The following is a 12,821-nucleotide window of genomic DNA, read 5'->3' on the forward strand; positions in this document are numbered from 1 at the left end:
CAAGTGATTTGGGAAAAATAGAACACTGCCAAATGAAAGTCTTTGAAGTCTATCTCATTCTTTTAAAATCTGCTGAGTACTTACAATGAAGTTCAAAATTAAGAAGGACATTTTCATGTTTTTCAGGATACATTATCATGTTCTTCATGGCCAGCATCCCCAGGACTTAGGTGGGAGAAAAGGTGGTGTGATCTTCGATTAATTCCACTTCTTCATTCACGATTTTCCCAGTACCTTCCAGGATCAGATTTGTGCAGGTAAAGAAGTTCTGAAGGTTGAAACTTGACCTCTTGATTGACAGATGCATTCCCTAGGGAGTTACCTTGTTGGAGAAATTGCGTTATTAGTTCCATGGCAGCTGACAGACATGAAATAGAAGAGCTTTCATAAAGGTCTTTCTAGGTCCACCTTGCCTCATATTCTTTGATGCCAACTGGGACCAGATATGTGGGGAGATGATAGGTGATCTTTCTACTTGCATCTAGTGCTCAGCACCTTTGGCAGTTTGAGATGAAACATACATCATCATATTTCATAGCTGCGAATGCTCCTTCCTCAAACACATCTTTCTAAGTTGCTGATAAGCATCTCCCAGTTCTTGTACTTTGCTTTATGTTTATAGCTACAGAAGGGACTTTATTTTTTTGTTTGTTTGTTTCCATATAGCTAAGGTTATTTTTTCCCATGTTTTACTTTGCATGTGTTGACATTTAATTTCATTGCCAATGTGTTATAATCACTGGTATAGCTGTCCAAAGCTCAGGTTTAACTTTATTGCGTCATTGTGATTGGTTGACCACGGCTGGATGCCAAGTGTCAATTCAGCTTCTCTATCACTCCCCTCCTCAACAGGACAGAGGGAAAGAAAATAGGATGGATGTAATCTGGTGAGACAAGGTCAAAGCAGTTTAATAAAGCAAAAGTAAAGGCCACACGTGGAAGCAAAAAAACCAAAATATTTGTTCCCTACTTCCCATCTGCAGGTGATGTTCAGTCACTTCCTGGGAAGTAAGGCTTTGGTACATGTAGTAGTTGCTCTGGAAGACAAGTGTCATAATTAATTAAGGCACTCCCTCCCTTCCTTTCTCCTAGCTTTCATTGCTGAGCAGATGGTATAGAATATCCCTTTGATCAGTTTGGGTCAGCTGTCCTGGCTATTTCCCCTCCCAAGATTTTGTTTCTCCAGCCTGTTGGTGAGGAGGGAATGTTGGAGCAACAGCTCTGATGCTGTGCCAACACTGCTTAGTGGTAGCCAAAACGTTGTGTAATCAATATCTTTCTAGCTACCAATACAAAGCATAACATTATGAAGGCTGCTGTGGGGAAAATAAAATTCATCTTAGAAAGAACCAATACAGGCCTAGAACTTGATTTTATTTAATGTAGTATTATTCTAATAAAACAGAAGAAATTAGGAGGGAAGATAAAAATATTCTGTAATGATTACTGTTTATAAAGCCATGAAATAGAAATGAATGTAGATACAAAGTCCAACAAGGCAAGTATATAAGATAGTACTTGTTAAAAGTTTTAAACATCTAGGTGTTGTATGGATTAATTTATCATCTGTATATTTAAGAATGAAACTCTCATACTGAAATACTTCTGGGAGGTCTAGTAGGTAAAGACACTATCTGTAGGAAAGCTGTGTACAGGTACAGAGCAGGTTACTCCACAATTTCTTCTAATCAATCCCCTAGGAGTGGATTTATGAAAACCCTAGAAACTGGGGGAAGTGGCTGTCCACTACCTCAGCTGGTTATTAGGGCTGTTGTTTCTTAAAATTAGGCCTGGGTCTGCCAGCCATTTCTCCTATTCACAGAGCTGAAATTAATGCAGGTTAGGCAGTAGTTGTTGTAGATCATTGTGGAGCTAAAGCCAGCCTGCAGCTCTTGATTGGTATTTGCAGGATCATATTTACTGGGCTGCATGAACCTTCATCTGTTGACAAGCAATGGCTTGCCTAGGGAGGCAAGGTGTAAACCAAAGACTATGAAGGCTTCTTGGCTGAGCTGGAGCAGGATAAAGTCACCAGAGAAGCAGGAGGTGTTTTACTAAATTCTGTGAAAGCCTTCAGCTCCGTATTTAACAATGAAGCATAAAGTACCCAAAACCATAACATTCAAATCTGAGATCTATTCTACTGTATATTTCAGATAAGGTATTGAATTGAATAGAACTACTCACATGGAAAATTAGCACATAAGCAGCTGTTCATAGATCTTGGGTTTTAAAATTCAGTCTTCTACATCTATAAAAAACAAGCTTAAGTTTCATATTATACAACTTGTGCATAACAAATGAAGTGTCTTAGGTAGTAATGATATTCCTGAGATTTGAATTTCTAGAAAATGAAAGTATATTAATATGAAACAAAATACCTGAACTCAAACTCAAACCTTGAAAAAAACTATTCTGATAATTTTTTCCTTGTGTCTTTCTATTTTATCTAACATGAAGAAGTAAGTCTTAAAAAAAACCGTAAAAATGCATGCGTTTTTCTTAAAGCATAGAACCAACATTTTATGTTGCTAGCAAGCCAATTTATAAGACTATTTTAAATTACTGTAAACATTTTTAAATGCTACTCCCTCTCAGAATTTGTTATGAGAGAAAGGTAGATACTTTTTATAAGACTGCTAGAAACATCAACATAGAAGGAAGGATATAAAAATAATATAAGGCAGCAACATGAAATGAAAGCTAATTCATTACATTTTTTTGTAGTTAGTATTTATGAGGCTGTTTTCACTATGTAAAGCCTAATAATTTTTTATATTTCAGTTTGATATGGAAATATATTGTTCTCATGTACAATAGTAAACCTCATGGTCATGTTCTAGCTTTTCTAGAGGAATGGTTGAGATGCATAAATTCTGGAGGGTATTCATACATAATTCTAGAAGACATTCAGGTTAATCTTGCAAAGCTTATTAATTTCAAATATAGCTTTTGTGTTCCAGAAGGCCCAGAACCTGAAATGCATAGTTGAATAAGTGTTTATCCATTATCTTTGTCTTTTTTTTTTTTTTTTGTGTGTGTGTGTATTATAAAGTGATTAATCAACTATTTGTTCCATTTAGTACAAAACACCTATTTAATACATTATGTTTTCAGGTTTGCATGGTATTATGGACTTGGACTGGTAGACTCATTCAAGAAAATACAATTACAATAATCTAAGGCTGTCTGCTGCCAAGTTGCATTCACTAGTAATTTATTAGGTAACCATGTATCAGACTATTTATATTTGGATAATTTGGTATTGATACTTGGGTAATAATATTATGGACGAATTATTTTGTACTTGCACAGATCAAATTCCTAGGAACAATAGGAACAATCTGTTGCCCCAAATGCACCAGATTCACTGTGTTTGTAGTGCAAGGGAAATTTGTGCATGAGGATTGAATCTGGAACATATTAGGGGTTTTGTACTTGTGTTAATGTTACACATTAGTACATCTCTTGGATCCCTGCTTTGATTTATGGTAGACTGTGTAGAAACAAGGCAATTCCTGAAATTAGGTGAGGTTTGTTTATTTCCTTAAAAGACATAATCAACATTTTTGCAACCGTGCTAAGGTCTTCATGCAAGGATTTAGAAATGTATTCTGGAAAAAAAATTATATTTATATTTCTAGCCACCTAAAATAAAGGATAGAGTAAATAAATGCTAGCAAGATTACCTGAAGATTCTTTTAATAGATCTTCCTCAAAACTTTACCAGAATTATTGTGGAAATGAGTCTCTGAAAGAAGTCGGTATTGGTTGGTATTTTTGTGCATTTAAACAAAAATCACTGCCCCTGGGAAAGACAATTAAACTGTTGGATTTAAATAAACCACAGAACCTTGCAAGGCCATGTTAATATATGCTTCATTATCCTGAAAAAGCTGGTTCTCATGCTAGAGCACTCAAGGCAAAGGCATGGCTCTAGTTCATTTTTATTCTTCTCCTGTCTGAAGAAACAGTCTGTTATCAACATGGATGGAGTGAAGACAGATATTAGCCTTACATTCTATACAAATACAATAAAATTTTAATATGTAAAAGACCCCAAACAAATGACTTTTCAAAATTGACATCTGTCCTCAGATGCCATAAACTGTCATTAGCGACACTCAGTTTTACACTGAAGATAATAGGCACGTTGCTTGAGACATTCTCAAAGAATCTGAATGATGCACTTAAACTATTAATTGATTTTAACAGTTGGGTTTGTAGCAGAATATCAGCAGTGGAATTTGATATTCTCTGTATGTCCAGTAATCTCCTACTCTGGGATATAGATTATTATTGAGGTTTTTTGGTTTTGAAGACAGAGACCTGTCAAGAGCTTTTAGGCTATTTGAACCTTACAAGAGCTTTTAGGCTATTTACTAAAGAAATTAGGTGTATTACTGCTTTAGCGTCTGAGAAATTTTCTCTTGTTCCATAATTGCTCAGTGCCTGGAAGTGGAAAATCAGTCTATAATGCATGATAGATTTTTGTATATGTGCCCAGATTGGAGATGGGGTTAGAGGCAGAGGGAGAAGGATATTTTGGTAATGATCCTATATTCAGAAATGCAATGGAAAAAATCATTAATGCTACCTGATCAATTTTGACTTCTCTAAGTTTTCAATCAGTAGTTGAGAAGAGAAACAAAATTCTGTAAGTTTTAGCAGCCAACAAGGGGCCTCCAGACAGTAATCCAACTGTGTTTAGACACTGTATTATAAAAATAAAACAAAGGTGTTGAGAAAAATGTACTGATTCACTGAATTTCCCCAAGTTATTGCTTATGGTTTTCAATGCACTTTCCTTCTCTGTAGCCGGCTGTATTAAAGTACTAAGTCTTACATACACATCAGCTCTTCACTTGTTCAGCTTCTGAGGTTGTACAGCCTGATGATCAAGGTTCTGTGGAGCTGGTCTATGGGATGTAGCCTTATGGAAGCTGTCTGAGTTGACCTTTTAGCATGATTGTTTTAATATGTCAGGTATTTATAAAACAGGAAAACCAGCATTTTGTCAGTGTTCACTGGCTGACCTTCATTGTAGTTGAAAGAAAAGCATTTCCACAAGTATTGTTAAGATGATATGCTAGTAAAGATAAAATTTTCTTCTGACCTGATCTGTTATGATATGTCTATAGGCAAAACGCATTCCAAGTAATTGCTGTGGATGGGGTTTGCAGTGGAATAATTCAGTGTCTCTCTGCTGAAGACTGTATTGACTGGCTACAAGCAATAGCAAGTAACATTTCCAGCCTCACAAAGCACAATGTAAGTATAGATCCAAGTAAGCCAGAAGGTTTCCCGATCATATTTGATTATAACTGTCATAAAAGCCTAATGGGTTCACACACAGAATTATCTGTGTATAAACAATGCTTGAGGCTGGCTGAGAGAAGTCAACTCAAGTTTGTCGTCAAATCAGACTCTGTGAGAAACCATTGAATGGGAAAATATTCTTCCCTACAGTCATATAGTTCACTTCATCACTATCAGAGTTATTCTCTACTTAGCAATACCAATTAGGATTAGAAGCAAAGACCAGATACACAGGAGGAAGCCAGGTGTGATGCAGGAACACATACAAAATACAAAAATTCTGTACTTTCTTCACAGTACATCTCTACAGAAACTGGTATAACCAGACCTGAATTAGATTTTAGCCCTGTCTAGATATTGTTTATCATGATAAGAAAGGCAAGGTGCTTCTGTGGTGTAGATACAGATGTTCATTATCAGCAATGATTAAATGCATTTATGCTTCATGCACTGCCCTCTTACAATCTGAGCTTGAGGAATAGATATCACTTTTTATTGAAGCAGGAATAAATGTTATGTACAAGTTTATCCAAATACTGATTTTTATTGAGAGGTCTTCTGGACCTTCCTGGGGTGTATTTACATTTAAAAATTAACATGTAGTTCTCTCTGTATAGATGCCTGCATGATACCTTCACTGGTTTTCCTCAAAAACAGAGAACACATGAAGAAATCAATTATTTTGAATTGAGTTATAACAAGGAAGCCCTTGAGGATTTAATTTATACTTCCTTAAATCTGCTTTAGCTTCCCAAATCTGTCTCTGAATTTGCTTTTGTTTCAAATATAGGGAACACATTGAAGGAAGTTGTATTTTTTTGAGATTTATAATCAAGATGCAAAACTGTGTTCCATCTGGCAGCAATATGTAAAAGTCATTGTATTATAAAAACATGACAGACATGAATTCATCTGCCATCTGCAAGCTTCCATGCAGTACCAGAGAACTTTATGGCTATTTATTCGTCATTAAAATGCTGTTGCTATGTAGAAGCTTTCTTGTCTCACTAGGCATCGTGACAATTGAGGCTTCTGGGTTTTTTCTCTTGCCATCTTTACTTCAGTCTACAAATGGTTCTTGCTACTTAAATCAGTGGATTTATGTGCTTGTAACAATAGACAGAGACACCTAATTTTTACAGGTGTTTTGAAATACTTCAGCTCTGATGAGATTATAATTATGGTTGCTTAGCATTACTTGAATTTTGGTAATGCAATGTTATTACATGGATTTTATTCTGGGTACAGTTTATTCTTTTACACTAGTTTCTATAAAATACCAAAAAAAATCTAATATTTTATAAGAGGTAAATAGCCTAAATTATGCCACTTTTATGCCAATCTTTTTACTTACTTTATCCCAAAGTCATACTGTAAAGTAGCCATGAGAGTTAGGGCTTATGATAATTATCCATGAGTCTATTTTTAGAATTGTCTTATTTGTTCACAGCTCTTATGAATTTATGGAAAACAATGACACTCTCCTCACTGTAATATATTTTTTTTTTAAATTGTCAGTTGCCAGAAAGAATTAGTTATTTGACAGCATACATGACAAGCGAATGTAAGAAACCTTGGGAACACAGAGGTGAGGGGAAAAACCCAAACTATTGCACAGAAGAATTATTAGATGTGATTAGAAGCCCCTGCATTTTCTTTCTTTACCAGATGGTTATTGACATGCACATACTGTTGATGTTAGCATTTTTCCTATCTGAGAGAGGTGCTTACTCATAGTCATCTTCCCTTACTGTGCCATCCTGTGCCAAAGAAACAGAGTTAACGAATTTATTTAATTCTTTGGATAAATTGACTGATTTTTAGTTTCAATTAAGTTCTCATTCCTATCTAGAGGTTACAGAAAATAATTCGTTTCATTTAAATAGCACGCAGTTCATAGAAATATTTACTTACATGTTTCCCATGTCTATCTACCTTTTGAAAAAGAAGGAAACAGAAAAAAAATACTAAAATAGCTAGATTATTTATGAAAATATTTCCTTTACCTTTGCATCAAATTTGAACTCTGTAGATTTTGGTGGGATTTCTCCTGCCTAACTTTAGATGTGTTAAAGAAGAAAATCTAGAGTGAATCTTATTATTTACTGTTGGCATCCATTTTATAATGAAACCAATTCCCTCAGGACATGTCTGTCTTTCCTTTGACTAGTAAAGGACCCTAGGGTGGTGAGTTCATACTTGATACCTAAGGAGATAGATATATATCTTGATATCCTGTCATTGGTGTCTTTGAGAGGCCAAAGTGAGTTTCTCTGAATAAATCTCTCAAAGAAATGCCTGTATATTTTTGACAAAAAGAAATAGCATACTAGTCTCAGTCAGAAAATCTGAATTATTTTACTTTAACATGCACGCAAACTGGCTGAAAAAAATTATCTGATGGGTCAAACCCCAAAAATGTGAATAGCAAGTATTATGTTCCCACATGTATCTAATAGTTGTGAATATGGGCTCCAAAATGCCTTGTTGAACCTTTAATCAATTAGTTTTTTATAAGTATGCTGTCAAAAAGACTTCTCTTGTGACCTAACATGTCCATATTTGATGTAAGCATCTGAATTTCACAATCAGCAGTATAGCCAGTGTCTACCAAGGAGGTAACAGAAATGCAGAAGTAGAAGCAAAACCAGTGCCTTGACATGACCACCATTTTTGAAAGGCAATGTTGCTAAACTGAGTGGAGTCTGGAAGATGGTATCTGCAAGTGAACACATTATTCCTGCAGTGGCTGGACTAGCAATCATTGTACACTATGAGCTAGAACTCATGTTATTATACAAAAAGACAGTTAAAAATTTAATGCAGAGATATAGAAAATTATATTCTGACCATTAAGAAGAGACTAAAAAAACAATCTCTGTGCTGACTGATGTAGTTTACTTCATTTCAGATTTTCTTTAACAGACAAACCTCAGGTATGCACTCTTTTTCTTCATCTTCAGTTAGCACAAGTTTCCTCCAGTGTTTTAAGGATCCTGAGAGTGATACTGCTAATTTTAATTTCTTTAGATCCCAAGAAGTGCTCTCTCATATGAGATGTAATAGATTAAAATTGCACAACATGAATGAGCTTATACTGGTATGCAACCAAAATGCATGCTATTTAAGTGCACTGTTGGAAGGGACTTAATATCACACTGTAATTGATGAGGTGATGAATCTGTAAGGATCATTCGTTTCTGAAGGTGGATTCCTTTCCAACTTGAGTCACTTGAATTGCATTTGTGTTGAAAATTCACCAGTTTTATCAAAAATCTCAAAACCCAGAAAGGTTATTGTAAACCTGAAGTTTTGTCTAAGCAATCCTGATACTGAAGTTCATGTGCTGAAATGTAAATATGCCAAATTGAACCTGAGTTTGGGAAGTCAAATTCCTCTGTGAACTTCTTAGGTTCTTCATCTTTTTTCTGTCAATGCGGAGGGCTGGCCAAGTCATTTAAAAAGGGAACAAGCTGCTGCTTCTTTTCTTGCAAATGCTCCAAGTAGAAGTTTTCAATTCAGTTGTTCAATTCGGCTATGAACTATTTCCCTTTCCGTGAACTTTTAAATTGTATTAATTTCAGTGGTAATTGATACTGATTTATAGTCTTTAGCATCTCTTTTGTTAAAGTATTTTATGATGATGGTATCCAACTGGTCATGCAGCTTTTAAACAAATTACACTGTGAAAGAGTCTAAGAAAATAATCCAAAACCATGTGCTCTATAAAGAACCACCAATTACCAATACATCCCTAATTCATGTGCTGCAATTGTCAGGAAACTTAAAGGCAATTTTTTTAATGGCTTCAGTACAGTGAGAGTCAGACATTTTGGGTCTTTTAAACAAAAGAATAATAAAAAAAATACATTTAGGTTAAGAACTTGTAGTATCATCAGCTTCTAGCTTCATCAAATCTTTGGGGATTTATCCTCACAACTCAGTATTTTTCACTGGCCCATTGCTTTCTCTGTGGCAAATTTCTCTATAGTGAGGTCAATAATATTTCTTTTCCCTTCCCTCTTCCCTAATTTCTGTGAAAGGCAGTGCAACAGTTATGCATTTATGCTTTTTACCTTGAAGCCAGCACTTGACAGCAAAGAAACAACATGAACTCCATCAGACAGGAATGACAGGCAGCTGAGGCAAAGTTTCTAAGAAAGAGGTGGCAAAAAGTTTTACGATTGTCTTGAGAATGTCCACAAGATCTTAGAAGATTTAGTTCACAGTAGCTTCACTTTATCCCATTGTGTTGCATTTTTCTGGGTAAAATAACAAAAATCAAACACTCTCAGTAATTTAGAAGTTGAAAATATTATAAAATGAAGGCCAAAACAAGAGAGAATTACAGGAAGTCTGTGAAGTATTACTAATTGAATATTTTTTGCACGATTCATGTTTCCCATTATACAAATACTCAGATAAACTGGACATTATTAAGGAAATATGCGTTCAGCAGTACTAGCCATTCAGGTGGTCACAGTGTTCTGACACTTTGAGTTTTGTTCTGCATTCCTACCTTGTAAAAGGAAAATCCTACAGATGGTCCTTCCAGTACTGATATTGAGGTCTCTCTTGTAAAATTTAAAAAACAGAACTTGATACATTTGTAACATACTGCTTCCATTTTTCGCCATATGTTTATTCTCCTAAGGCATGGAGATCTACATGAATAACTGTAGTCAGTGCAGCATCAGGATTGCATAACATAAATCACTCCTACTTTTCCTCACTTTTTAAAAATATGGGCTATTAGCAGCTACACAATAAAAACCACATTTGTTTCTATGTCACTTTTATTAAGCGTTATATGTGGCCTTGTCTTATATTTATTTATGTTTTTGGCAATTTGAGGTGTGTCTTATTTTAAAATAACTTTTTATTTGTACCTTGTTGAAAGAATCGTGGATAATTTTGCTCCCTCTTAAATGTACTGATTCAGCTGCAAAGAAATTTCATTCTTGCCAAACTGTATTGCTGTTTCTCCAGGGTGTTTCATCTGTATTTCTGTGTTATATTGGGGTCTAAAGGACAATGAGGCAAGTAGGAAAACAGTGCAAGAAAATAATATTTCTTTGAAAAATATTTCTTAAAATATATTTATTCCAGAATTATCTGGGAAATTTGTAATAAGAAACTTTTGTCTTCATAGTTGGAGTATTTGTTATGACATGTTCTGATTATGCTGACAGCACTCATCACAAAGACGTGAAGTCTTGCAGTATTGCTTTGGAATATACAGTATAGACTTCAACTACCCATTATAGGTTTTCAAAATAAATTAAATTGTCTTTCTGTGCTTCTCCAAAATGTTACATCAATTCATGCTATTTTTTTTTTTGTTTGTTTTGCTATATACCAGTATACAACTTTTGCAGTGGTCAGTAATACCTGATAAAAATATTAACATCTGTATTAGTATTGTATAGAACTGTAAAATACAATTTAAGAGAAGCAATGTCCCTAGAGACAATACAATCAAAAGCCCTTCTTTTTAAATGTACCTGTTCAATGTAAATCTAAAAAAAAAAAAAAAAAGGCAACATTCTTGCAGAGAGAATATTTTTTGAGTTTTATATGTGATGCTTTCACTGAGTAAAGAATCCCTACACTTTGATTCATTCACTTCTGTATGGAGTCAAATTAAATTTTAGCCTTGTGTTAGCATTTAAATTATAGCAAAACATCAATATTCGATCTGTTCTTTATTCTCTACAGCTTTATATGAGGCTCTGAGACTCTCTTCCCTCATTCTATTATTATTGAGGGCTTAAATTAACACATTATCATAAAAATTATGATCTGTTTAGTTACAAGACACTTTGGAGGAATATCACACTTGCTCTCAACATTTCACCCTGGTGAAAGGTAACAAGAAGTCTGTCATTTAGAGGAAAAAACCCCAAACCAAACAACACTTCTTGATTGATTTTAAGTGGCAAAAAACCGATGACAAGAATAAAGGAAATAGGAGTCTAACTGGGAATACAGGTAAGCCATTTGGGGGTCTGCAGAAAGGTAGCGCATGGAAGAAGAAAGGACTCATTATGTTGCCCTTTCGTGCCAAAATGCCAAGCTGCCCTTTCAGCAGCAGCTGGAGACTTCCAGCTACTGTAACCTAGTTGTTGTGCAGCAAAATGTTCAATATTCCACAACTGGTTTATTTTCAGTGAGAATGTGTTAAAAGTGCTGTTGAATCACAAACTGCTGTTGATAAAATAGCAACTGGGAAGTGGGAGGCTAGGCAATAATAACCTTTCTTTTTGTATTCCTTCTCTTTGCTATCTTAAAAAACCCACAACAAATAGAAATATGATTATTTGTATTTTTAGCAGTGTTATCTTGTTTTGACATCCATTTCCTCTTACTTTTCAAATATATTTTTAAAAGGCAGCTATATCAGAGGTTTTGCCTCTCTTCCACAACCAGAGAATTAAAAGATAAAAAGAATGAAAAGAAATTTAAATGCACTCAAGAAGCTATAAAACACCTCAGGGTATACAATATTAGTAGCCTAATGTGTTGAAAGCACTTTCCCCATTTGGTTGTCTTGTTTCATAAAGTGCCAGAGAGCAAGTGCATTCAAGTAGTGCACAGCTTATATTTGCTTGCAGAATGGAGTCAAAGGAAGAGGCAGAGGTGTGGGGTAGAAGAGAGGTTTTCCAGCCATTCCAGGACAACTTTAAGAGGTTAGAGCAAATAAGCCCAGATAGGCAAAACAACAAATGACCACTAAGCTGCAGAGGAAATGAGCCCCAAATACTTGAGATTTACCATTTCTCTGCTAACAAAATGTATTAGAAACTCTGTGACAATTTCTTCATCTACTAAAGATATCTGGGCTAGTTAAGTGGCAGATACCTGTGGGGGAAGTCTGAAATGTCTGAAATTATGGCTGTGTTGATCACCTATGTGGGCACCAACATGATTGCAAGGTGTTTTGTTGGGTTTTTTTCACCAGTTTGTTTGTTTCAGAGAATGAGGTGATTACATCCAGAAGTTGTTTCAGGCTGTCATTGAGGTCATGAAGTCAGGCATGAAGAATTGAGAATGAAGCACCTTGTTTCATTCTCATTTCCCAGTGCATGGTACTCTCTGACTTACTGGGCTGAAAAACTATTAATTTCCTTTGAGAATTACTACCTTTCTTAACAGTTATAATGACTGTATGAAGGTTTCTGCTTTTCTCTTTTTCTCTGTTGCTTACCATTTCTTTAAACAATTTTGTGAACTATAAAAAGGCATTTCCCTAATGATACCAATCAGGAACTGCAGTACAATGAATCAAAGCAATTTTTTTAACTGCATTTGTAACATCAATTGATACAGATTTTGCCTAAATCTATAAAAATTGTACGAAACAACTTTTTGTTGCTCAATCTCTTTCTGAAATAAGGCCTGGAATCCTTTACTATATGAAAAAATGTCTAAAAAAGGTATTAATCACATATATTTGATCAATATTAAAATGAATATACATTTTTTATATTTGATGCATGTAA

General features: G+C 34.9%; 1 protein-coding gene across 7 annotated transcripts in view; it reads left to right on the forward strand.

Annotated features, from left to right (window-relative positions):
* The window catches only part of SNTG1 (syntrophin gamma 1), a 336,306-nt gene that overhangs the window by 228,886 nt on the left and 94,599 nt on the right, over window positions 1-12,821 (forward strand). For all 7 annotated transcript variants that reach the window (XM_033057852.2, XM_033057895.2, XM_033057903.2 and 4 more), the window contains 2 exons: window positions 127-257; window positions 5,142-5,271. In XM_033057852.2, coding sequence (XP_032913743.1) covers window positions 127-257; window positions 5,142-5,271 — 261 coding nt within the window. The remainder of the gene's footprint in view (window positions 1-126; window positions 258-5,141; window positions 5,272-12,821) is intronic.

Source organism: Catharus ustulatus, chromosome 1, assembly GCF_009819885.2.
Source record: "Catharus ustulatus isolate bCatUst1 chromosome 1, bCatUst1.pri.v2, whole genome shotgun sequence".
Lineage (NCBI taxonomy): Eukaryota > Metazoa > Chordata > Aves > Passeriformes > Turdidae > Catharus > Catharus ustulatus.